Genomic DNA, 26,959 nt, shown 5'->3' on the forward strand with positions numbered 1-26,959 from the left:
TGCCTAGGTCGCCAAATGGGTTGCGCTGGCCCTGCCCAAGAGAAATGGATGGTCTGATTGTTAGGGCCCTAGTCTGGAGTATGGGAGAGCTGGAGTCTAGTTCTACCTCAAGCATAGGTGCTTTGGACAAGTCATTTAGCTCTACTGTGCCTCATTTTCCATCTGTAGAATAGTGTTTCCTTATCTCACTGGGATGTTGTGAGGAGAAATACATTAAAGACTGAGTAAAATTTCCTTAGGTGGATAAAGGCTCTAACTAGGTTCCTGTATCTGATCCAAAACATTTCATACGTTAAGAGTGTGAAAGAATAATGAGTCTTCACTCTTAGGTTGGTTGCAGCAAGTCAGAAGCAGTGTTTATTCTCAAGCAATTGCAAGGGGGAGAGTGCGCATGGACAGGGATTTTCCCTCCCGAGGCAGGTCTCAGCCAGATATACAATTAGGGCAAGCATTTATACCTTTTGTGACATACAGTAATGATCAACAGCTGCATTTTGTTTATACATATTCCTTCCTGATATCTTACTTTTCTCAGCAATTTTCTGCTACAGTCTGCATTCCATTCTTATCTAACACAAGGTTGAAATAACCTCTCACAGTTTTTCCCACTTGCCCAGGCCCTGCCTTAAAGTCTCGCTTTATTAGAGTTAGAGTTAGCCTGACTCCTGCTCTTCCTGGAAGACTAAGATGTCTGCGCTTTTCCCAACTTCCACAAGTGTAAGAACAATGCAGCCATATAATGATAGAGTCTGATCTGCTAACTATAAAAACAACCATGTAAGAAAAAATTCGTAGTTATATTAAACAAAGCCTAGTTTCTAGATTGTTGTTTGGATTCTGGCCAAGGCTACCAGTGGCCTAAAGTTGTTGCTCATACACCTGAAGCTGTTTGATGGTTTCAGTCTAGTTCTTCTCGAGTGATTGCTCATGTGTATTCCACAATAGGTGTGCGTGCTTGCCTTGTGCACTGGTGCCGGAAGTTTTTCCCCTAGCAGTACCCATAGGGGAGCGCCCCTAGTGACCCTGGAGTGGCGCCTCCATGGCACGGTATAAGGGGTGCTGCACACTCCCCACACCCTCAGTTCCTTCTTGCCGCTAGTGAAGGTGCATTGGAACTGCTCTGCTCCGGCTTGTCTGCAGCTTTCCTCTTGAACTAGTTCATAGTTAGTAGTACCTGTAGTTAAAGTAATTTAGATTAGTGTTAGTTTAGTTTAGTGCGCCCGGGTCGGGGCATGTCCCGTGCCCAGGGCTTTAAGTCGTGTGACACTTGCAGGTGGCTGATGCCAGTGAGTGACCCGCACGCGGACTGTTTACACTGTTTGGGGGAAACCCATCTCAGCGATCGCTGCAAGATTGGCAGATCTTTCAAGCCTTGGACCAAGAAGGAGAGGGACATTTGGCTTCAAGCCATTCTGATGGAGTGAACATTGACCCCGACTCCGGTATGCTGCTCCAAGTCGGCACTGGGTACCGCAGTGTTGGTGTGCGGCGACCCTTCGGTGCCTTCCACCACTCAGCACCGCTTCCTGTCCGCAGGGCATGCCAAGAAGGCTAAGAAGAGGTCTTCTCCGCCGAGGCACCGGAGCAAGACCAGGGGAGAGACTAGACCCATGTTGGGCAGTTCTCAGTCCCCGTTGGCCTCCAGACCTCCGACTCAGGTTGAGCGGAGTAGCCCAGTCCATTCGGCGCAGGTTTCCCCAGATGTCCAGGTGCCCTCCACGCTGGAGGCCCTGCAAGCGGCCCAGGACGTTATGTCTCTGCCGGTACCAGGAGCACCGCCACTATTGGGTCCCCAGTCCAGAGGCAAGCGACCGCTTGGATTTCCGCAGTCGCTGCCTGGTCGGTATCATTTGCAGTCGAGGGAATGTTCCTGACACCGTTCGCCACTCAGCGATGGCCCCGTGCGCAGTCTGCGCCAGTCCCCGTTGACCCCCACCAGGTTGTCTGGCTGGGTTTCGACTGACAGGGGTTCCAGGCACCGCTCCGCCTTGAGGGACCGTAGATCTTGCGAGGGAAGTGGGTCCCGTCGAGACCAAGACAGACGGCACTGGAGGTCTTCATCTCTGAGAGGCTACCGTAGCCCGTCGCGATACTGGTGTCGATGCCATTCCCGTTCTTCGTCTCGCTCCAGGACCCCACCGCGGCACTGCTCCCGCAGTCCTGGGCGTCAATCGCCAGGACCTCGCCATTGTGGATCCGCCCGCTGGAGTCGATCGCAGAGCAGCTGCTGCCGGCGGTACCGCTCCTCTGTATCAGGATCACGGTCTCGTGGTCGGCACCATTCCCGACACCACTGCTCCTCCCGATCCAGGGACAGCGGCAGGTCATACGCCAGCCTGGCCTCCCTTCATAGTGGTCATTCGATGGGACAGGCTAGTCAGTCGGTGGGGTCTCATTTGGTGGCTGGAGCCTGGGAGAGACCGTCGGCCTCCCTCTCCCAGCCTCCCAGAAAGGAGTTGGTGGGGCATGCATCTTTGGTTCCGTGCCCGGAGGGCGACCAAGTGGTGGGACCTCCGGTATCGGTGGGTATGCAGAGTACTGCACCCACATCCTCATCCTCCCCTGATGAGGCGATTGTGGCCCCTCCTCCCTCTTTTCTGCAGGAGGACTCTAAGGCCCACCAGGAACTATTAAAAAGGGTGGCATCAAGCCTCAACCTTCAGGCCGAGGAGGTGGAGGAACCCTCGGACTCCCTCTTCGACATCCTCTCGACCTCGGCACTGGGCAGGGTGGCCTTCCCACTCCACAAAGGGGTGGCAAAAATTTCAAATGCCTTGTGGCAAACCCCAGCTTCCTTGCCTCCCATCTCTAAGAGGGCAGAACGGAAGTACTTTGTGCCCACCAAGGGGCACGAATACCTGTACACCCACCCTGCCCCCAACTCCCTGGTGGTTGAGTCAGTCAATCACAGGGGGAGGCAGGGCCAACCAGCCCCTACTCCAAAAAATAAAGACTCAAAGAGGCTGGACTTATTTGGGAGAAAGGTTTATTCGTCCTCAAGTTTCCAGTTAAGGGTGGCGAACCATCAGGCTCTCCTGGGTCGGTATGAGTTCAATTTGTGGGACTCTCTACCCAAGTTCGAGGACTCCAAGAGAGTGATAGGAAGGAGTTCAAAGCTCTGGTAGAGGAGGGTACAGCGGCTGCCAGGGCAACCTTGCAGGCAGCATCGGATGCTACGGCTACGGCTGCAAGGTCTATATCCTCCACGGTGTCCATGAGGAGGGCGTTGTGGCTCCTGCTGTCTGGGCTGTCCAGTGAGGCACAGAACTCCTTGCAGGACCTCCCGTTCGATAGCAAGGCCCTGTTTGTGGAACAGATGGACGTGAAATTGCACGGCCTGAAAGATTCCCGCACAACGCTTAAGACGCTTGGCCAGGTCCAAGTTTAAGCCTCGGCAGGCTTCCACCCAGGCCACCCACTCTAAATATGAGCCCCCTTATAAAAACTCACTGGACTATAAGAAACGCCTGCAGAGGCAGTCCTGATCTGCCCCCCAGCCTGGGCCCTCCAAGGGTAAACAGGCAGGGAAACGTCAGTTTTGACGGGACGCCCAGGGGCGACTTACCAGTTCATACCAGGGATCCACCCACAATAAAGCTTCCCTTCTCCAGCCAGTTGCGTGCTTTTCTCCTGAAGTGTTTGCGGCTGACTTCGGACTGTTGGGTCCTCAACACCATCTCCCGAGGCTACACCCTCCAGTTTACCTCTACCCCTCCCAACCACCCTCCGCCCCCATCCCTCCTGGGGGACCCCCTCACGAGGCCCTGCTCAAGCAGAAGGTGGCCTGGCTCCTTGGCTTGGGAGCAGTGGAAGTGGTGCCAGCAGAATTCAAATGCAAGGGGTACTATCCCGCTATTTCCTTATCCCGCAGGCCAAAGGGGGGCTCAGGCCCATCCTGGACCTACGACCCCTGAACCAATACTTGGTAAAGCTCAAGTTTCACATGGTCTCTCTTTCACATCATCCCCTCCCTGGATCCCGGGGACTGGTACACCGGCCTTGATCTGCAGGACGCGTACTTCCACATTCATATATTCAAGGGACACAGGCGCTTCCTCCGTTTCATGGTTGGGCAGGAGCTCTACCAATTTACGCTCCTCCCGTTTGGCCTGTGTACTGCTCCCAGGGTATTTACAAAGTGCATGTCTGTGGTGGCAGCCTACCTCAGACATTGTGGGGTCCAGATCTTCCCCTATCTGGATGACTGGCTGGTCAAGGGCCGCTCCCGGTCGCAGCTGCAGGGTCACGTGGAGCTCCTCCTGTCCACGTGCGCCACCCTGGGCCTGTTGGTGAACAACACCAAGTCCACGTTACTCCTTGTACAGCACATAGAGTTTATCGGGGCAGTCCTGGATACGACATTGGCCAGGGCCTCCCTCCCACCGGACAGATTCGAGACTCTGAAAGGGCTCAACGACACAGTCACAAGGTTCCACGTGACCACAGCCAGAGTGTGTCTTCAGCTCCTGGGTCACATGTTGGCGTGCACATATGTTGTTCACCACGCCAGACTCAGGATGAGGCCCCTCCAGGTCTGGTTGGTCTCGGTGTTCTCCCAGGTCAGAAACAGGATGGACAAAGCCCTCACTGTGCCCAAGCTGGTGATCGCCTCCCTACAATGGTGGTCCTCCCCGAGAAACATGCTCCGTGGGGTCCCGTTCAGGGGCAGGTCCCCATCGGTGGAGCTGGTATCTGACGCATCGGACCTGGGGTGGGGAGCCCATGTGGGGGACGTTCAGACCCAAGGTCTGTGGTCAGCGCAGGACCTTGCCCTGCATATAAACATCAAGGAGCTCAGGGCGGTCCGGCTGGCGTTAGTGGCCTTCCACTCGCACCTGGAGGGCAGAGTGGCCAGGGTTCTCACGGACAACATGGTCTTGATGTTTTCCATCAACAGGCTAGGTGGGGCCTGATCCTCTGCCCTCTGCCAGGAAGCCCTCATGCTGTGGGACTTCTGTATAGCCTATGACATTTGCCTACAGGCCTATCACCTACCAGGTGCCCGGAACTCGTGGGCGGATCTCCTGAGCCAAGACTTCTCCTCTCAGCACAAGTGGCCTCTACACCCAGAGGTGGTGCACAGGATTTTCCAGGAATGGGGAACTCCCCAGGTGGACCTGTTCACGACTCGGCAGGTGTCCCCGGTTCTTCTCTGGGATGGGGGAGGGGGTTGGGAGTGGGCGCCATCTCCGATACCTTCCTCCTATCTTGGTTGAGCCAGATTCTCTATGCCTTCCCACCGATCCCGCTGATCGGCAAGGTCCTGGGATAGATAAAAACGGACAGGGCCCATGTCCTGATTGCCCCAGCATGGCCCAGGCAACATTGGTACAGGACCCTCACGAGCCTGGCAGTTGCCCCGCCATGGTGACTCTGTCGTAGTTGTCTGGCAATAAGGAACTGAGGGTGGGGGGAGAGTGCAGCACCTTTTATACCGCACCATAGAGGCACCACTCCAGGGGCCGCTAGGGGTGCTCCCCTACGGGTACTGCTAGGGGAAAAACGTCCGGCACCGGTGCATGTGGTGGGCACGCACACCTATTGTGGAATAGACATGAGCAACACATCTCAAAGAACACCAGTTACAGAAAAGGTAACTGTCTTTTCCCAGGGATAAGTATCCACACCACAGTTACCATCACCGCAACTGGCACTAACTGGCAACCTCATTGGCAGTCTCATCTCAGTGACCAAGGGCTGACCTATACCCTCACAATAAAGAGGGTCTCACCTATACTCTCACAATAAATAAATGTTGAGGTATTTTGATCAGGCAGTGTGGGGGAAGCTAGCACTGCAGCTGCCTATGGGGTACTTGTTCTGCTGTTAAACAGAGGATGTCAGTCTCCGGGGCTCTGCCTGGCACCTTTCACAAAATCTAAACAAACACATGAACAAAAGACATAAAGTTAATTTGGTCTAAGTCTGGTGTATATGAAATGGTGCTTGTATGTAGCTCTTGGCTCTAAGTAGTAGGGACAGAATTTGTTTCAACTATAAAGCCCTTCTATTTGAATATATATTAACTTCTCCTTGCTTCTAGTGCCTCAGAAAGTATTCTTTACACCAATATTCTGAGTTGGCATTTATCCTCATTTATCTTCTTCCCAGTCTTCACCTATGGTCACATTTTATTATCTGCTTTTGGAAAGGCAGGATCTCTCAGCCTTCTGCGAAACTGATAACAGCGACTATGTAGGATAACTTGGCTAACTTAGCATAGGCTGAATAGCTTCAGAAAAATATAACATGCTCTGTGAAGGCCTGCCAGTCTGGCTAGTATATTCAGCATTAAGACATCCAGTGGGAATAGCAGTGGGTGCCCTATAAATTTGGCATAATTCCTGGAAGACCACCCTTAAAAGCAATACTTCAAGGAATAACATTGCAGTGCCAGGAAATCTGGTAAATTGCTGCTCTAATGTCACTGTGGTGGTTTTGTTGGCATTTTGAATGCAGCCCACTTCTATTACTAATATGTTTTGGACGGCAACTGAGTGCTCTCCCCTTCCCCCAACTGAAAATTTGGCTTTCCTAGTGCACTCAAGAGACTCATGATTTTGGCAGAGATCATCCTTCATGGAGGTAATGCATCAGGAAACACAGCCAAAGCTAAACGTACCAATTGGAATATTAATGTTGCTATATTGCAAGGTCTCCCTTTTGAACATCAGGGCCACATTTTTGCATATGCCTGGAGGCCGGATGATTTTCCATTCACTTATTGCAAAATGACTGCACTGATATACTGCTTAAACATCATCATGAGTCCATGGGCCTCGTGTGGATGATGATTTGTTCAGGTTCTCCTGCTGTTACCCCAGCCCTGGTGTAGCGCTACTTGTGAGAGCAATGGGTGGAGACATTAATGTAGGCTGATTGCCAATGTTTTTTCCTCATGTCATTCAGCACTAGCCAGAGGTCCTGATTCACCACTGCCTGACTCCAGTTTTATGATGCTGTAATTCTGCGGCGTTACATTGATATACAACAGGGGTAATGAACTGGTGAATCAGGCCTAGAATTGGACCCAGAAACTCAACAGCAAAAAATAAAAATAAAAAAAAAATAATCATTGTAGGTGTTTGTTATATTGTATATGTGGCTATTTCCCTTTGATCTATCAGGTTTCCTTACACTCCTCTATTACATGTTCAGATACCCTAATTTTCCTAATGAGCACTCAAGTGCAAAACTACTTAATAAAAACCAGCCTTAAAGCTTGTGACTTAGAAGCTTCACTCAGTAGCAACAAAAGCAGAACAAATATATAGAGCTTTGTGTATCTGGTTGCTTGGGCAAGTCGCCTTGCTTAGCAAATGCAAAGATATTAAATTTCTATTCAGATGATTAAAAAGAGCTTCTTCATGTTTTACCGCATGACCTGTTCTGTTTACGGTGCATTAGGTGTTTACTATAGTGATAGAAAATGGCACCTTCCCCATCTCTCTCTCTCTCTCTTTTTTACAACAGATGTTCCTTCAGAAGGACTTGCTGATCACCTGTGTCTTTCTTTGCACCTGACTAAGAAGCTTTTTGAAAATACAATATGCATGCTTGTTTTATTTTTTTTTTTAAAAAGTGTAGCCTATAAAGTTAACAGCTGGTGTCAAGTTACTCAAATTGCACCTTATTTTTCTTATATTAGATTGAAACAGTATGCTATGTCAGCAGAGCCCATAACAAACAGCTTTCACACCTCTCTTTTGTGTTTCATTCATTTATGATGTACAGACCTAACAAGCACTCTTAAAGAACCTCTGTAAATTAGCTATATTAAAGATTAAAAACATTAAGGGATTCATTTTCAGGGGGTTGAAAGTCGACTTAATTGCATTTAATTCATGGGGTAAACCTTTATTAGCACAGCTAAAGGTAGGAGTGAAATAAGAGACTGTTTTTCAGGAGAGAAATATGTTTAACAGTGTGAAGGGCTGGTTAGACCATTGCCTTCTACTGGATGGAATCAAACTGTCCACTCTGTGTCGTAGGTTCAGTTCTGCCAACAGTGATTCTCCTTAAGCTTGAGTTGTAGCTGCCTGTTATTTTGGAGCATGACCGAGTCTTCTTCCTGCTGTCACTGTGAATATCTGAGCTGTATTTGTGTGTATCATAGTGACACAGCTGGGAGGTCCTTAGGTGGCAATGGGTTTGTAGTTTGATCCCAATCTTGTATTCCTTGAGAATCAAATGGAAGCTTAGGGTGTGCAAGGTACAAAGGAGGAGGCTAGTTGTGCAGTGTACTAGATATGATAAAACATAGTATTTCTCTGAAAATGAAGTCTTACTATCCAGCAGTTCACAATAAGGAAAGTCTGGATTTTGCTTTGTCAAATTTTTATGATCCAACTGGAAAAAAAAAATCACAAAAAGTGTGGGTGTGCCATAACACTCATTTGGTTTTTTTTACTCAGCACCTTAATTATTATTATTATATTTATATTACAGTAGTGCCCAGAAGCTCCAACTGAGATCAGGGTCTTCTTGAGCTATTCACTTGTACAAACTGTGACAAAGTTCTGTCCTTGAGTCCATGGGTCCTGCGTTTCCTGACGGTTTTTGCTAGCCTCAGAGGCTCACTGTGACCCTCCACATAGCCCTTCTCTCTCTAGAGGCAAGGGTCACAGTCTACTGAGCCATTTTCATCATAAGCCAGCAAGGGAGGTAAGGAGAAACAACCCTCCCTCGCACAATCTCTGTTGTCTCCCAGTCTCAGTGATTAATCAGGGAGGGAAGGGGGGAGCCCGGGCCCGCTCTCTACTCTGGGCTCCTGCCCAGGGACCCTAAAATTAGCAGCTATGGAAGCTGACTTTTTGGAAATAGGACGTGTACAATTCCCTGGGCTACTTCCACACAGCAGTCCCCCACTCAATATCTTCTTCACAATTACCTCAGGGCCTCCTTCCTTGCACCTGATATGGATTCGTACTACTTAGTTCCTCCAACAGCACAGCTCCATCCTATAGCTCCTGACATCCACCTCACACTGACAAACTGGGAGGCTTTTAACTAGTTCCAGCCAGTCCTTGATTGGCTTCAGGTGTCCCAATCAATCTAGCTATCTCCACTACCTTCTAGAAGGATCTTAATTGGCCCCAGGTGTCTTGATTAACCTGGAGCAACTGCCATTTGGTTACCATGGTACCAGGGATTTGTTTAGCCTGGGGCTAACATACCTGTTCCTCACTACTTTACTGTAGCCATCTGGCCTTGCCCCATCAAAAACATAGTGAGAGACAGTCCCTGCCACAAAGAGGTTACATTCTAAATGGCCAAGATAGACAAAAAGTGGGAGAAAGGAATGGTTAGCTGGGAATGGAAAGCTTATGTGATTCCCTCAAGGGGATCCAGAAAGTCTATGCCAGACTCTGAGAATTGAACCCAGAGTCCTCATCATGTGCCTTAACCACAAGGCCGTCCTTCCTCCATTGGTACACTTTGTGGTATAGAATTATTTTCACTTTGTAATCGGAGACCATCAAGTTGTGTCTCAGGTTTTCATGATGAAATCTGACCAATAGTTCTAAACAACAAACCTTCCAGGGTCCAAATTCCTACATTAAAAGATAAGAACTGTGGCTGTGTTGTTGAAAGAAGTCACATCACTTTGCACATGATCTTCCAGAGCGCTACAGCAGAAATTTTGAGTTTCATTCAGTCATACTTATGGATGGTCTTCGGGTTCTGGCTAAATGTTACCCAGCTACCTGCAAAATGCTCCTCTAAAGCCCTCTCAAAAGAGCGTGTGCTCTCAGAAACTAGCAGAGATAGCAATCTGGAAGAAACTGAGTTGCTGCAGCTCAATCCAAACTAGACCCAGGTCATGTTGATAGGAAGGGGAATAAATCCTACCAAACTGGAGGGGATTGAGACTGTTCCTCTGTGGAGAGGATATGCCCACTCTTTGTCTGAGATGTTTAAAATATTGTGTTCTTCCTGGAACTTTTACTGATCCTAAATTCCCAGGCACCAGCGGTAGCCTTGATGGATTTTTCCCATTTGGGGTTGGATATAATTTTTAAGGAAATGTAAAAAGACTGAGGAATAGAGTTGGTTGGAAATTTTCCATCTGAATAATTTTCAGTGAAAAATCCAGTTTCTGCTGAATTGAAATTTTCTGCAGGAAGATTTTCATTTTGTCAAAAAGTTTCCATTTTCTGTCAGGAAAAATGAAACAAAAGATTTTGTTAAACTGACCTGAAATATTTCATTTCAAGTCAGTTCAACATTAAACTGCATTTTCCTGTGGGTATTGGAGCTATAGTTCAGATGCTTGATTTCCCCATTCTGACCTATGGATTGGGCTACCTGGGTGAACTACATCTCCCATAATGCAACACAATCTCTCCTCTGGCTGAGCAGCATGGTGCATCATGGGAGTCACATGGCTCCTTTCTTGTTCTTTCTCTTATCCCGCCTGATATGTGCCCCAGGGGGAAAGGTAGAGATGTTTCTCTAGGGGGAGACCCATTATGTGTGTGGCTGAATGCTTGGCCACTTCCTCTGGTATCACCCACTATAAGATGGGTTGCATTTTGGAGGAGTTAGTGGTGTGAACGCAGCTGTGCTTCCTCTGCCTGTGGAGATCACTCATGAAGGACTTCATCACCACTTTGGCCTTGGCTGGCATGCATACCTTGTCATGGTACAGCTGCTGCAGCATATTGGAAACAGACAGGGAGTGGGAACACTTCTTCCTCTGGATGCTCCTCAGCCACTCCAATGCCAGTCTCACCTAATACCCATGTGGTTCATCTGACCAATCACAACTAACTTATACCACTCAAATAACCAATACTGAATATCAAATACTTGCAGAGAAAAATTCAATTTGCCAAAATATGTCACTTAACATCACATAAATTCAAGGAACTTGCAAGCTGCTTGATGATTTTCTATCAACAGAAAAAGTGGCTACATTCATTGGATAAATTATTCATTGCAATGTATTAGTCCACCTCTGGTAGCGACCACATAAAAATGGAAGTCTGTATTGTAGTGTAACCTTAACTCTAGCTTTCTCTGTAAAGCTTTAGTAAAGAAATTTGATTCTGGAGTTTTACTTTAGGGATTTTTCTGCTATATTTTTGTGTCCACATCTCCATCTATGCACCACCTATACAATTGTGTCCTTTGGAACAATGCAACTGTGGGACACACTTCCAGAGGACAATAGGCAGATCCAGACTCTGACCACCTTTAGCAAGTTACTGCTGAATGTTCCTATTAGGTTTTCTGCTAGAATGACATTCGACCTTTCTTCCTCTCCGCTACTGAAAAGAAATCCAGACAAAAACAAACAAACACAAAAACACCCCAGGGAGAGCTTTCTGTAACTCAAAAAAGAGAAGAGGACCCACAGACTCCATGAAGCCTACTAAGGACTTTGCTATTGTCAATCAATTTTATGTTGAATATGCTCAAATACCACGGTGATGGGCAGCTGTACACCCCCCACCTCCCAAAAAAATAGATAATGTAGCACACTAGGGAGCAGTAAAGTGAGCACAATAGCAGTGTACTGCAAATCAAAGCCAGCTTTTATGGTAAATGTATACATAAATGCAGGGGTCTTGTGTGAAAGCGCAATCATGCATAAAGTGCATGAGTGCATTGTTGGTGGCACTTAACAAATGTTTACCAAAAAATTAAGAGCCTAAGGGAATGAAGGCCTCACACTAAAGTTTCTTCATAATTTTTTTTTACAAATAAAGTTAAAATCTGTAAAAATAAGAATTTGTTTATGTGGATGCTGGAGTTGTGAAGAGGACATTTGGTCATTGCTGCAAAAAGAACTAGAAAGCAATTACTTCATGAGCTTAGCCTATCATTTTAGAAAATAAATATTTACTTTAGTAAGTCTTTTATGGAGACCAGAGAGTTCTAGGTTTTTAGTTTCTCGGGCTCCCAGCAACCTCCTCATTTAAAAGTGCATATGAAACATTAATCTTTCATCAGGATTGCATAAAGTCGCTTTTTTAATTTGCATTAGGAGATTTTTGTCAACATGACATGTTTAATTTGGCTTTCTAATGGAAATTATGCCAGGTTTGTATTGTCTGCTTCGAATATCCTCACCGTGATTAGGACTTGCAAGTTGTGGGGAGGAAGAAAAAGTCTTATATAAGAAGTGACACTTACCTATTGGGGGAGATGAATGGGGTCCCCAAATCTCTGCATAGGAAGGATCTCTCTCTCTCTCTCTCTCTCACTGTCCTGCAAAAAAACTGGGAAGTCATCTCTATGTCACCTTCCTCCAAATCCTGTGAAGGCTTCTTTGCTGGTCTGAGGACCCATGTGTAGGAAGATGGCCAGGCAGGGGAGAAGTAGGTAAACTAGGGCAGAGCCTGGAGGATTGACAACCTCTCCCTTGTGGCCAGGAAAGGTAACCAGTCTGGGTCCTTCATGTAGACCCCTGTCCATGGCAGGGATATAACTTTTATGGGGTTTCAGTGGCAACTGCAGCCAGAGGAGTCCTGTTAGCACTTATTGATGCTTATTACCAGGGCCAGAGCTGTCAAGGCCATAGAGCCGATGTGGAGGCACAGGACGTCTATGCTGATATCTTTGGCCTCTTATTGAAACTCTGGAATCTGAAGGGCTTTGGTGGTCCCACAAGTTAGACAGTTAAAGATTATAAATAGCTATATAAGGCCACATCCTCAGGGTGAATTGGCACAGCTCCATTGATTTCAACAGAGGTCTACTGATTTGCCTCATCAGGGGATCTGGCCCATTATTAAATAGACTGTAATTAGCCTATACAGTGTTGTCATAGCATTTCGGTCCCAGGATATTAGAGACACAAGGCAGGTGAGGTAATATCTTTTATTGGACCTACTTCTGTTGGTCAGAGAGACACTACACAGAGCTCTTCCCCAGGCCTGAGAAAGGTATTCAGAGTACAGAAGTTGGTCCAATAAATAGCCTGCAATTTACTCTGATTGTCACTTGTTTACCCAGTGAGGATCAATGAGCTGAGAGCTGTGTGTTTGAATTTGAAAGTGAAATACTATTTGGCTGTGTTTGCTTTCTACAAACAATTGAGCACTCAAGCTTTCCTAGCTCAAAAACTCATGAAAATCAAATTTTTAGCTCAAAGATTCACTAAAAGGGAAATTTGAATTGTGAATGTGAATGTAAAATTTGAAAATTCTAGCTGCATTAACTATTGATGTAAGCTATCGGGGTTTGTTTCTATTCCCTGCTGATGAAATTGTGTAACTACTGAATAATGTGCAAACTTGTCCTGATCCAAAACCTTATATAGTTAATGAGAACCTTTCCATTAACTTTTAGGGGCTTTGGATTAGGCCATTGAAAACTGCAACTGATACAAGTGAATATAAAATTCAAAGTTTATGCTCACTACTTAAGGTATGTTAGTTACAGTGAAAATTGTGAGGTGTATATTTAATTGTAATGTCAACAGTTGAGTGATTTACAAATCAGGAAACATTCTATGAAGACATTTGTGAATAATTTTGAATAATTAATACATTTGATAGTTTCACAATCTGTCTGCAGACAGTATAGACAGAAGGAAAGATGATATTCATCAAATAGATTGCTAGTTGCAAATTATTCAGTCAGTTCTAGATGGGGCCAGCTGTTGTTTAATGCTTTTATTTAAAAATTTAAAATACAGGAGCCCCCCAGTGGTCAAAACAATACTTCTAAATGCTAATACATATTGTAACCAAAAGCTTAGCAGTTTAGGTCATAGAATGTCTGCTTCTTATTACAAAGAAGTCAGTTTCAAACTTTTTATGGGTGTTTATTTAATTCACATTTCTATTATTGTTCCCACCAGTGTAACTATACAGAGATAGATAGCTGTGAAATTTCTACATCTATATAAAAATCAGGAATCCATATCTGAGCCAAAAAAAGGAAAAGGCTAAGTTAGAAAAAGAAGAGCTCTGAGGCCTTATTCACCATTTTCCTACATCATGTGTCATCACTTACCCCAATGCAAAATAAGTGCAAGATGAGTGTAAAATGCTAGTGAATCAGATGGTTAGCATTTTCTGTGTTTGCACATTGCCTAGCAGAATGGGGTCCTGGCCCATGACTAGGGCTTCTGGGACTACAGTGATACAAATTAATAATAATTTTCCACACACTTTCGAGTGCTGCAAATGGCTCTACCAGGTCAGAGCAGCAATGAATTGTGACTTTAATGTCTTTCTTAGATGTAAAAGGTTGAGCTAACTCTCTGAGCATGTGGGTGTTTTTCTTGTTAAGTATTTAAGAATGAGTTTTTACTGTTTCCTCTCAATTACAGAGATATTTTATAAACAACTACAAAAAACCAACACTTCAACCAAATAAACTTGCAATAGCTACAAAAACAGCCACTTTAAAAATGGGTTTGCTATTTATATGCTCAATTAACAAGAAGTAATTAGGGCCAACTTGGTTTCCAAGTTCAGAGTTCTCGTGGTGAGGTTTTATGGGGAAACTATGTTAGGGTAAGTTGTAGCTTCCCCCCACCCCCAATTTAACCATTTCAATAGTTAACACCCTTCCAATGTGGCTACTTTTTATAGATATTGTGGTCCAGAACCTCATATGTAAAGTAGCGCTCTACTCAGCGCATCTGAGGATATGGGGAGGAATAAAAGTGAATGTAAACCATCTTGGTGATGCCCCATGGGCCTGTGGGGGCTGTTCTAGTCAACAGAGTACACCAATTCAACCTCTATTTGGGCCTGCTCCAATTTACATGGGTTTGTAACAGCCCCACTTTGAAAATTTTGGCCTTGATTTTCACCTTCTAAACTAATCGGCCTATCCAACTGTCTGTCTGTCTGCTTATAGATTCCTAGAGCTCAATCCGACATTGTGCTGATCACTCTGGCCTCAGTCCAACAAAGTGTGTGCTTAACTTTAAGCATGTGTATAGTTCCATTGAAGTCAATACTGCTGATGTGCATAAGTGCGTTGTTGGATTGTGGTCAGAGTGCTCAGGATGATGCAGGATTGAGCCCCTAATGCAGTGGGTCTCAAACTTTTGTACTGGTGACCCCTTTCACACAGCAAGTCTCTGAGTGCGACCCCCCCCTTATAAATTAAAAATACGTGTTTTATATATTTAACACCATTATAAATGCAGAAGGCAAAGCGGGGTTTGCGGTTGAGGCTGACGGCTCGTGACCCCCCCCCCAAAAGGGGTCTTGTGACCCCAGAGGGTTCCGACCCCCTGTTTGAGAACCCCTGCCCTAATGCAAGAAATCATAGTAGAAACTGGGTTGCCTAATGTTTTCTTTGTGAAATGTTCTGTGGCCTTTATGAAGGATACTATATACATTTGCATTATGGGTCTGATCTTGCTTTACTGAAGTCAATGGCAAAACTCTCATTCACTTCAAATGTGCAGGATCAGGTTTTACATAGCTTTCAATGTTTGTGATGGTAACTCAATGATAAGTTTTCTTTTTGATCGTTCTTTTGTTTGCAGACTGTTGGAATGAAATCACCAAATACTCTGAGGAATGAAGAAAATTCTTTTTCTACTACTGAACTACATCCAAATACAGACTTGGAAATAAAATCATCTATAGCTGGAGCTTCTTTGGTTGAAGACTGTTGTTTGTTCCCCCAATTAACAGGTATTTCTTCTTAAAAGTGATAACATTCACCATGTTACGTGCTACTTCTCTGTTCTCCAGGAACATGGAGAGAGATTATAGTGATTGATCCTTATTGGGAAATACACTATTCTGTGCTTGGCTGATGGGATTTTTCCTGATATCAGTAGGGTGACCATATTCCCCAAAGTCAAAACGGGACACCTCAAGGTGCTGGCCAAAGGCCCCCCTCTGGCACAGAACTGGCCAGAATTGCTGGGCATCACCGCTTGCCCAAGCACCCCAGGCAGGGCTGATGGCCTGAGACATACATCCCTCCCCCAATCCCCGTGCGGAGCTGGCAGCTTGAGCCCCCCCCCCGCCACTGCTCACCCATGCCAATGTCATGGATGTTACAGTATTTTGACAAAACTTGGCATTTGTCGTGTTTGCTTTTGTTCCTCTGTGCCTAGGACAGTGGGTCTCTACCTTTTCAGACTACTGTACCCCTTTCAGGAGTCTGATTTGTCTTGCATACCCCAAGTTTCACTACTTGCTTAAAAACTACTTGCTTACAAAATCAGACATAAAAATATGAAAGTGCCACAGCCACTATTACGGAAAAATTGCTTACTTTCTCATGTTTACCATATAACTATAAAATAAATCGATTGGAATATAAATATTGTACTTGCATTTCAATGTATAGCGGGGTTCTCAAACTTGGGGTTGGGCCCCTCAGGGGCTCACGAGCTGTCAGCCTGCCCAAACCCCGCTTTGCCTCCTGCATTTATAATAGTGTTAAATATAAAAAAGTTTGTAATTTATAAGGGGGGGGGGATGTCGCACTCAGAGGCTTGCTGTGTGAAAGGGGTCACCAGTACAAACGTTTGAGAACCACTGGTATAGTATAGAGAGCAGTATAAACAAGTAATTATATGAAATTTTAGTTTGTACTGACTTCGCTAGTGCTTTTTATGTAGTCTGTTGTAAAAGTAGGCAAATATCTAGATGAGTTGATGTACCCCCTGGAAGACCTCTGTGTACCCCATACCACTGCCCTCGGTCAAGAGCAAATGGGACAAATACCCAGTTTTGCCAAAAAAGTCAGGATGTCTGGGACAGGGGGACTGTCCCAGCTAAAACGGGATGTATGGTTACCCTAGATATCAGCCATTGACAACTATTTATGCCAGAAATAGCTTCTACCATTACCTAGTATTGTTGAGGAGGTTGAGACACATGTTGGGTATGTGTCTTTCCCCAGTTGGCATCAGCAAAGGAAATTAGCTAGCTAGGGAAGAGGATTAAGGAACTAAAGCCACCAAAGGCATGAAGCTCTCTGATGGATGGTGACTGAAGCCCTGCTAAGTAAATACCATAGATCTATTCTTGCTCTTGGTTATGCAGGTTTAAATCAGGAGTAAATCCATTGGAATCAATGGAATTACATTAGTTGTATATTTTTAATTTTTTTTTACCTCCATTTCTTAATAAAGTAGGAATTAGAGTTTCTCTCCAGGCTACTGAATTGAAAGCACAGTCAAGTTTTACTGCTTAAGCCATCTGATGAATTAAGATTCATAGATTCATAGATTCTAGGGCTGGAAGGGACCTCGAAAGATCATCGAGTCCAGTCCCCTGCCCTCATGGCAGGACCAAATACTGTCTAGACCATCCCTGATAGACATTTATCTAACCTACTCTTAAATATCTCCAGAGATGGAGATTCCACAACCTCCCTAGGCAGTTTATTCCAGTGTGTAACCACCCTTACAGTTAGGAACTTTTTCCTAATGTCCAACCTAAACCTCCCATAGTGATCTACAGGGAGCAGATAACTCACTAGCATTAGGTCTCCGCCAAGGGACCAGCACTGGTTGAATCCACATGCCTTGCTTTTGTGGCATAAATGATTTTGATGATGAACAGATCAGCCTTCTGTGGAACTAAGACCCTGTCAACTTGCAGAGTATGGGAGGACCAGATTATTTTTAATGAACTAATCTATAACTGAGTCAGCTAAAATCAGCAGCAAGAGCTTATCAAACAAAGGGAAATTTATGGTAAAACTAATATCACATTATCAAAAAGCAACACTGATCCAATACTCTGGGAAATCATTATTTTGTATTATTTCATTACAAAGTAAATCTTTAGTGTTACTTTACTACAAGAGATACTTTTCTTTCAGTACTGTTCTAGGTTAGTGGTTCTCAAATTTATTTTTTGCGGCCCACTTGAAAATGGAGGTTGAATTGGTGTACTCTGTTGACTAGAACAGCCCCCTTTAATCATTCTCGTGGATCTTCTCTGAACCCTCTCCAATTTATCAACATCTTTTCTGAATTGTGGACAGCAGAACTGGACACAGTTTTCCACAGTGGTCAGACCAGTCCCAAATACAGAGGTAAAATAATCTCTCTGTTCCTACTCGAGATTCCCTTTTTATACATCCAAGAGTAGCGGTAGTCCTATGGGCCACAGTGTCACACTGGGAGCTCATGTTCAGCTGATTATCCTCCATGACCCTAAGTCTTTTTCAGAATCACTGCTTCTCAGGACAAAGTCCCGCATCATGTAAGTATGAACAAAGAACATTCTTTGTTCGTAGGAGGTATACATTTACATTTAGCCATATTAAAACACATGGCGTTTGCCTGTGCCCAGTTTCACAAGTGATCCATATTTCTCTATATCAGTGACCACTCTTCATTATTTACCACTCCCCCACTTTTTGTGTCACCTGCAAACATTATCAGTGTTGATTTTATGGGTTTTTTTCCAGGTCATTGATAAAAATGTTATATAGCCTAGGGCCAAGCACCAATCCCTGTGGGAGCCCACTAGAAACACACCCACTCAATGACAATTCCCCATTTACAATTACATTTTGAAACCTATCAGTTAGTCAGTTTTTAATCCATTTAATGTGTGCCCTGTTAATTTTATATTTATTTTATATTTACACAGAAGTATAAGAATATTACATCAACCCTACCTCCTTATTAGCCAAACTGGAAATCTCATAAAAAAGATATCATTAGTTTGACAGAATCTATTTTCCATAAACCCATGATGATCGGCATTAGTTATATTATCCTTCTTTAATTCTTTATTAATCAGCCACCCAGTTATTTTGCCTGGGATCAATGTCAGACTGATAAGCCTATAATTACCCTGGTCATCCCGTTTATTGTTTTTAAATATTGCACATTAGCTTTCTTCCAATCCTCGGGAACTTCCTATGTGTTCCAGGACTCATTGAAAATCAACATTAACGCTCCAGCAAGGTCCTCAGCCATCTCTTTTGAAAGTTTTGGATGCAAGCTATATAGACCTGCTGATTTAAAAATGTCTAACTTCAGGAGCTGCTGTTTTACGTCCTCCTGAGATACAAGTAGAATGGAAAGACTTATATGATATGACTAAATCATTTATTTTTCTCAAATACAGAACAGAAATATTTATTGAACACTTCTGCCTTTTCTGCATTATTATTCATAATTCTAATATTTCCATTTTGTAATGGACCAGCACCATTGTTAGGATTCTTTCTTTTCCTAATATGCTTTAAAAATTCCTTTTTATTGTCTTTAATTCTGCTGGCCATAGATATCTCCTTGTGTCTCTTTGCTTCCCTTATCACTTTTCTACACTTCTTAGCTTCTGATTTATATTCATTACTGTCAATTTCTCCTTTCTTACACATTTTTTAAATGTATAACTGCCTTCACTTCCTCTTCAAACACAGTTGTTGTTTTTGACCAATAAGGCCTTCGTCTTCATTTGTGGGATTTTGGCTTTTTGGGCTTCTAGTAAAGTGTTCTTAAACAGTTGATACCGACAACATGTGGAAATATCCCCTTCACAGAATGATATAATCAATTATTTTTGTTAATTGGTTAAAGTTTTCCTGTTGCTCTTTGTAATTTATATAATGGACTTGCCTGGAGAGGTAACATTTTTAGTACAACAGAGGAGAATGTTGTTACTGGGAGTGTTGGGTAAAAATGAGAACATGACCGTTTCCTCCATCTAGAATCATATATATTTTTTTAATATATTCAAATTACCGTTCAAATTACTCTATTCCTACAGACTGCTTAGCTGAGTCTGTCTATATAGGAAATATGATCTGGTTTGTCACAAAATCTGTCACTGTGTGTGAATTGAACTGCTAAATTGATTTACAGTGTTTTAGTACAACTACTCCTGGACATCTGGGGCTAGAGTTACAGAACAATTAGTGTGAAAACATCAATGGTATTTTATTTATGAAAGATATGTGCCATGTACTGTAATTAGTCTGATCCACCCAAGATCATTTATGAAGTCCAGTTGGCAAAGCCTGTTCTCAGAATGATTTTAATCATTGTTTTTTGTAATTAACTTTGCCTGTAAATGTTTTGCAGTTAGGACAGTGTTATTTTAAATATACATTTTCAATCACATGATTTTTATACCATGGACCAAATCTAGAGGTCCCTACTTAGTCCTTGCTAACTTTACTTAATCTTTATTCAGACAGAATTCCCATTATAGTTAATAATGGGGAGTTCATCAACGGAAAACTGAGTAGAAACAGAGGGGTCAATTATGACTTAGTCACAAGCCTCTTCTATGAGAGAATACACAGTAGATCAAGAAGCAGATTTTGACATACTTCCTATGTTATCTAGATCATAAAAGTGGCATATTGGGTGAGACCAATGGTCCATCTAGCCCAGTATCCTATCTTCCAACAGTGGGCAATGTCAGATGCTTCAGAAGGAATGAACAGAACAGGCAATCATAGAATGATCCATCCCCTGCCACCCACTCCCAGCTTCTGGCAATCAGAGATGAGGGGGACCTAGAGCATGGGGTTGCATCGCTGATCCTCTTGGCTAATAGCCATGAACTTAACTAATTCTTTTTTTAACCATGTTAGTTTTGGCTTTCACAACATCCCCTGGCAATGAGTTCCACAGGCTGACAGTACATTGTGTGAAGAAGTACTTCCTTTGGTTTGTTTTCAACCTGCTGCCTATCAATTTCATTGGGTGACCCCTGGTTCTTGTGTTATGTGAAGGGTAAATAATACTTCCTTATTCACTTTCTTCACACCATTCACGATTTCATAGACCTCTATCATATCCCCTCTTATTCGTCTCCTTTCCAAGATGAAGAATCCCAGTCTTTTTAATCTCTCCTCACACCAAAGCTGTTCAATACCCTTAATCATTTTTGTTGCCTTTCTTTGTATCCTTTCCAATTCTAATATATCTTTTCTGAGATGGGGTGACCAGAACTGCATGAAGTGGCATTATTCAAGATGTGGGCATATCATGGATTTATATAGTGGCATTATGATATTTTCTGTCTTATTATCTATCACTCTCCTAATGATTCCTAACATTCTGTGAGCTTTTTTGACTGTCGCTGCATATTGAGCAGATGTTTTCAGAAAACTATCCACAATGATTCCAAAATCTCTTTCGAGTGGTAACAGCTCATTTAGACCCTATCATTTTGTATTAATAATTGGGATTATGTTTCCCAATGTGCATTACTTTGCATTTATCAATATTGAATTTAATCTGCCATTTTGTCATTCAGTCACCAAGTTTTATGTGATCCCTTTGTAACTCTTCGCAGTCTGCTTTGGATTTAACTATCTTGAGTAATTGTGTATTATCTACAGATTTTACCACCTCATCGTTTACCCTGTTTTCCAGATCATTTATGAATATGTTAAATAGGACTGGGCCCAGTACTGACTCCTGGGGGACACCACTATTTACCTCTCTCCATTCTGAAAACTGAACATTTATTGCTACCCTTTGCTTTCTGTCTTTTAACCAGTTACTGATCCATGAGAAGACCTTCCCTCTTATTCCATGACTGCTTACTTTGCTTAAAAACCTTTGGTGATGGACCTTGTCATAGGCTTTCTGAAATTCCAAGTACACTAGACCCATTGGTTCTTCTTCGAGAGATGTCCCTGTGGGTGCTCCACTGTAGGTGCTGGTGTGTCCCTGCGCCTTCGCCCGGAGATTTTTGCAGCAGTACTCATAGCGGCCACGCATGCTCAGAAGCTGCCCCCCGCTGTGACTCTAGGTTAATAGTACGCATGCGTGGCCGGTCTCCTCAGTTCCTTCTCAACCGTCCCCGGCCTGAGACGGAGCTCAGCAGACTCATTAGCAAATCCTTCACTCTTACCCTTTAGTAACCAGTTCTTGTCAGTTTTTTTCTGTTAAGTATAGTTACTTACCTAGTTCATCTGTTTAAAAAAAAAAAAAAAAAAAAAATTTCTGTCAGCCGCGGCTATGCCGGGCTCCACAGGTTTCAAACGCTGCGCTACCTGCAAGGAAGCTATCCCATTATCGGACGGACACTCAAAGTGCATAAAATGTTTGGGGGAAGCTCACATTCCCCAAAAATGTGCCCACTGCTGTAAACTCAGCTCCAGGGCACGGAAAGACAGGGAGCTTAAACTCAAACTGCTCCTCCTTCAAAAGTCTATTGGGTCAGTTTCAGACCCAGGCGTTGAAGCCGGCTCCGCTACCCGACACAGCCCCCCCCCCCCTCAAAAAAGCTGAAAAAGTCTACGAAGAAGGGGCACCTTTCTTCACCGAACAAGGCTATGAGGCATAAAGTTTCTCCAGGCAGATCAACGATCTCTCTGCCTGTGTTCCCTCGCCTCAGCAATTTTCATGAGTCAGGCTCTTCGGGAACCGCGCAAAAGCCGCCTGAGGCTCCAGCGGCGCCGCGAAGCTCCGGTGCCGAGGCATCAGGCTTCCAGTTGCCTGCCTCAGTTATGGCACCGTTCGGCACCGCGAATGAGACGGTGCCGACATTCCACAGCATGCCTGACCCGAGGCAGCCTGACATTTCTCGCCCGGCACCGACCGCGGCACCGACGCCTGCGGGGCATTCTGACACAGAGATCATAGGCAGAAACCCCGATCGCGGGAATGCTCCTGTGCGGCAGCCTCTCCCGGCTCAGCTTTCATCTCCCACAGGAGCTTCATTGACTCATTTTACCCAGACAGCTGATCTTCTAGTATCACCTACCTTGCAGTCTCTGCTCATGAATGCATATTCTTTTTCAATGCCTGAGTCAGGATCTGAGCAGTTTTCCTCCAGTGAGGAGGAAGCAGATCCACAGGGAGTTTTTTCTCCATATCATGACTCCCAGCCCCGGACCCAGAGCAATAAGGGTTATGAGAATACTACCTCATCCCACTCTCAGGACCCTGCCCCTTGGGGGATGAACCCCTGGATGGCACCACCTATGCCCTACCCGCCACCATGGCAATACTGGACACCATGGGCATCATACCCTCGGGAATACATGCCCCGTGGCAACTCGACCAGGCGCAACACTGATCCAGCGCCATCTCCTAATGCATATGCCAGTGACACGAGACGCCTGGCAACACAGCCACGCTCCCAGGATAAACCTAGCCCTACTCCTGTTCCAACAGACCCGGAGTTAGCACCTGAAGAAGCATTACTTCCCCTTCCTCCCACTCCCTCTGATGAATATACAAAATTCCAGGACCTCTTTAAGAGAGTTGCTAGTGACCTGAAAATTAACCTGGACGTGGTTCCCGAACAACAGCATGAGCTAACGAACATCCTACAGCCCCCTTCTTCCTCCAGAGTGGCACTCCCAATTAACGCAGCCCTTTTAGAACCCGCTAAGTCCATCTGGCAGACTCCAGCGACAAGCCTACCTACCTGCAAGCAAGCAGACAAGAAGTATTTTATTTCTCCAAAGGACTCTGAATTCCTTTTTACCCACCCAGCACCAAATTCATTGGTAGTAGACGCTGCGAACCAGAGGGCTAGACAACAGTATTCTCGTTCTGCCCCACCTAACAAGGATAACAAACGACTGGACCTTTTTGGTCGCAAGGTCTATGCATCCTCCACCCTCCAATTTCGTATAGCTAATTATACTGCAGTCCTAGCAAAATACGACCATAAAAACTATAATAAGTTAATGGACTTTATTGATGACATTCCAGAACAAAGAAAACAACAGTTCACAGCTATGGTTTCTGAGGGCCAAGCCATTTCACGCACCGCTCTCCAAGCAGCCCTCGATGTAGCCAACACAGCGGCAAGATCTACCGCTACAGCGATAGTCATGCGACGGGGCTCATGGCTCTCCTCTTCCTTTTTTCCTCGCGAAGTTCAGAACACAATTGAAGATCTTCCCTTCGACGGTGACAAACTCTTTGCTTCTAACACGAATGAAGTGCTTCATTCAATGAAAGACTCCAGAACAACCCTCCGGTCTCTAGGTCTCCAGGCACCTACGGCCAGAAGACGACAATATCGATACCAACCATACCACCGACCACGTTATCCCGCATTTACACAACCTTCCCATAGACCGCAGGAACAGCAACAGCCGCAACGTCCACAACCAAGATTCCAGCGACGTCGCCCAAACTCTGCAGGGGCGCCTCAACCCCTACCAGCTAATAGGCAGATTTGAAGACTTGGTCGAGGGTTTAGAAAGCAATGCCCCCACTTCAGCCGGCACACCAATCTTTGGACACCGCCTACGACCTTTCTTCCATCAATGGAGGAAGATTACCTCCGACAAGTGGGTCTTAGAGGTAGTTACAATTGGATACGTCATCCCCTTCCTCTCCTTACCTCCCACCCACCCACCCTCCCCGTCCCTCTTCAGGGACCCTTCTCACGAGCAGCTACTCCTCCAAGAAGTGCAACATCTCCTTCATCTGGGAGCAGTAGAAATCGTGCCAGAGCGACACAGAGGGAAGGGTTTTTACTCCCATTATTTCTTAACGGAGAAGAAAAATGGGGGATGGCGACCAATCCTCGATCTCAGGTGGCTCAACAGATTCATCAAAAAGCAAAAGTTCAAGATGGTGACCCTCACTACCATAATCCCAGCGCTGGAGCAGGGCGACTGGTTTTCTGCCCTCAACCTACAAGATGCCTATTTCCATGTCACTATACATCCGGCTCACAGACGTTTCCTCCGATTTACCCTTGGTTCCACACATTTCCAATACAGGGTACTCCCCTTCGGACTATCTACAGCCCCCCGTGCTTTTTCCAAACTTCTAGCTGTAGTCACTGCTCACCTCAGGAGACAAGGGGTCGTAATATTCCCTTACCTCGACGATTGCCTCCTCAAAGCTTCAACATTCGACGAGGCGCTCCGGTTCACACGGCTCACAGTCGATTGCTTTCTATCTCTCGGCCTACAAATAAACAGAGACAAATCCACATTATGCCCCACCCAGCACCTGCAGTTCATAGGCGCAGACCTCGACTCTCGGACGGGGCTAGCATCGCTCCCACCCGATCGCTTCAATTCCATAAACCAACTGGCCACAATTATTCGCAACAGCCCTCAGGTAACTGCCCGAGACTGCCTGCAACTACTAGGTCACATGGCCTCGTGCACTTTTGTCGTCCAGAATGCACGCCTACACATGAGGTGCTTCCAAGCGTGGCTGGCAACAGTTTACAAACCGAATATGCATTCTTTAAACAAGACTCTCTCCCTGCCTACTCCAGTCAAAGATTCGCTACATTGGTGGACCGTCCACTCCAACCTCTGTTCTGGAGTCCCGTTTCTTCAACAGGCTCCATCACGCATTCTGACCACCGATGCATCTATGACAGGGTGGGGTGCACATATGTCTCATCACACAGTACAGGGACTATGGTCACCAACCGAGACCTCCCTGCACATAAATGTTCTAGAACTTCGAGCCATTCGCAACGCGTGCCGTCACTTCCTGCCACTAATCAAACATCATCACGTACGCATAATGACGGACAACATTGCATGCATGTTTTACGTAAACAGGCAGGGCGGAGCTCGTTCCCATTCGCTGTGCACAGAGGCTATGAAGCTCTGGAATTGGTGTATTGCGAACAACATCCGGGTATCAGCAGCCTATCTTCCCGGAATCATGAACACCACAGCGGACGAACTGAGCAGACGCTTCCCATGGGACCACGAGTGGGAGATAGACGAGAAAACCATTCACGATGTATTCAGCACCTGGGGTTACCCAACCATAGACTTGTTTGCAACTGCAAAAAACAAGAAATGTCTCAATTTCTGCTCCAGAGCAGGACTGGGCAAACATTCCCTGGGGGACGCATTCATGATCTCATGGCACCGAAACCTATTTTATGCGTTTCCACCGATACCAGTTCTCAACAGGGTCCTGATAAAAATACGAACGGATCGAGCCAATGTGATCCTCATTGCCCCATCGTGGCCCAGACAACCATGGTTTCCCTTCCTCACCAGAATGTCAATCCAACCACCAATCTCCCTGCCGCTTATTCCGAACCTTCTATCTCAACAGCACGGCCGTTTTCTCCACCCCAACCTGTCCATGCTTCACCTCAAGGCCTGGTTCCTACGTGGTTCTCCCAACGCGAATTAGATTGCTCCAAACAAGTTCAGGAGGTACTCCTACATAGCAGAACGCTATCTACTCGCAAGACCTATCTTCAAAAGTGGAAATGGTTTACACATTGGTGTTCTGCTAAACATCTTTGTCCTACCTCGGTACCTCTTTCATTTATATTGGACTATCTCTTGGGCCTTAAGCAATCCGGCCTTTCCTTCAGCTCCATCAGGGTCCATTTAGCTGCTATTACGACTTTCCACGACAGAATTGATGATACGTCTGTCTTTGCTCACGATACTACGAAGCGTTTCCTCAAGGGTCTACAAACCTTATATCCAGACATTAAACCACCGACCACCCCGTGGGACCTTCATCTGGTACTGTCTGCCCTAACTCCACAACCTTTTGAACCCCTAGCCACGTGCTCCCTCTTACACCTCTCAATGAAAACAGCGTTTCTAGTGGCAATTACTTCTGTCAGATGGGCAGGAGAAATAGCAGTTCTCATGGCACACCCACCATATACGATATTTTTTAAAGACAAGGTTACCCTCAGATTACATCCCAAATTTCTTCCGAAGGTGCACTCGTCATTCCATATTAATGAACCCATACACCTGCCGACTTTTTTTCCGAAACCACATGCGAACTCCTTCGAAACCTCAATGCATACACTAGATGTACGCAGAGCCTTGTCATTCTATTTGGATAGAACCAAACCTTTTAGAGCTTCCTCCAGACTTTTTGTCTCTATCGCCGACTGCTCTAAAGGCACGCCTATTTCTACCCAGAGACTCTCGAACTGGATCTCCCAGTGTATCCGACTGTGCTATCAGTTGAAGGAGGTTACACCTCCAGACGGCATTAGAACACACTCCACTAGATCTCTGGCTGCCTCGGTCGCGTTCTTACACAAAGTTCCCTTGGCTGACATTTGTAAAGCAGCCACCTGGTCCTCTGACCACACTTTTGTTAAACACT

General features: G+C 45.2%; 1 protein-coding gene across 2 annotated transcripts in view; it reads left to right on the plus strand.

Moving 5' to 3' along the window:
• Positions 1 to 26,959, plus strand: part of LOC128839879 (uncharacterized) — a 225,220-nt gene that overhangs the window by 112,951 nt on the left and 85,310 nt on the right. For both annotated transcript variants that reach the window (XM_054033239.1, XM_054033247.1), the window contains exon 9: positions 15,464 to 15,614. In XM_054033239.1, the coding sequence (XP_053889214.1) occupies positions 15,464 to 15,614 (151 nt within the window). The remainder of the gene's footprint in view (positions 1 to 15,463; positions 15,615 to 26,959) is intronic.

The sequence above is a fragment of the Malaclemys terrapin genome, chromosome 1 (assembly GCF_027887155.1).
Source record: "Malaclemys terrapin pileata isolate rMalTer1 chromosome 1, rMalTer1.hap1, whole genome shotgun sequence".
Lineage (NCBI taxonomy): Eukaryota > Metazoa > Chordata > Testudines > Emydidae > Malaclemys > Malaclemys terrapin.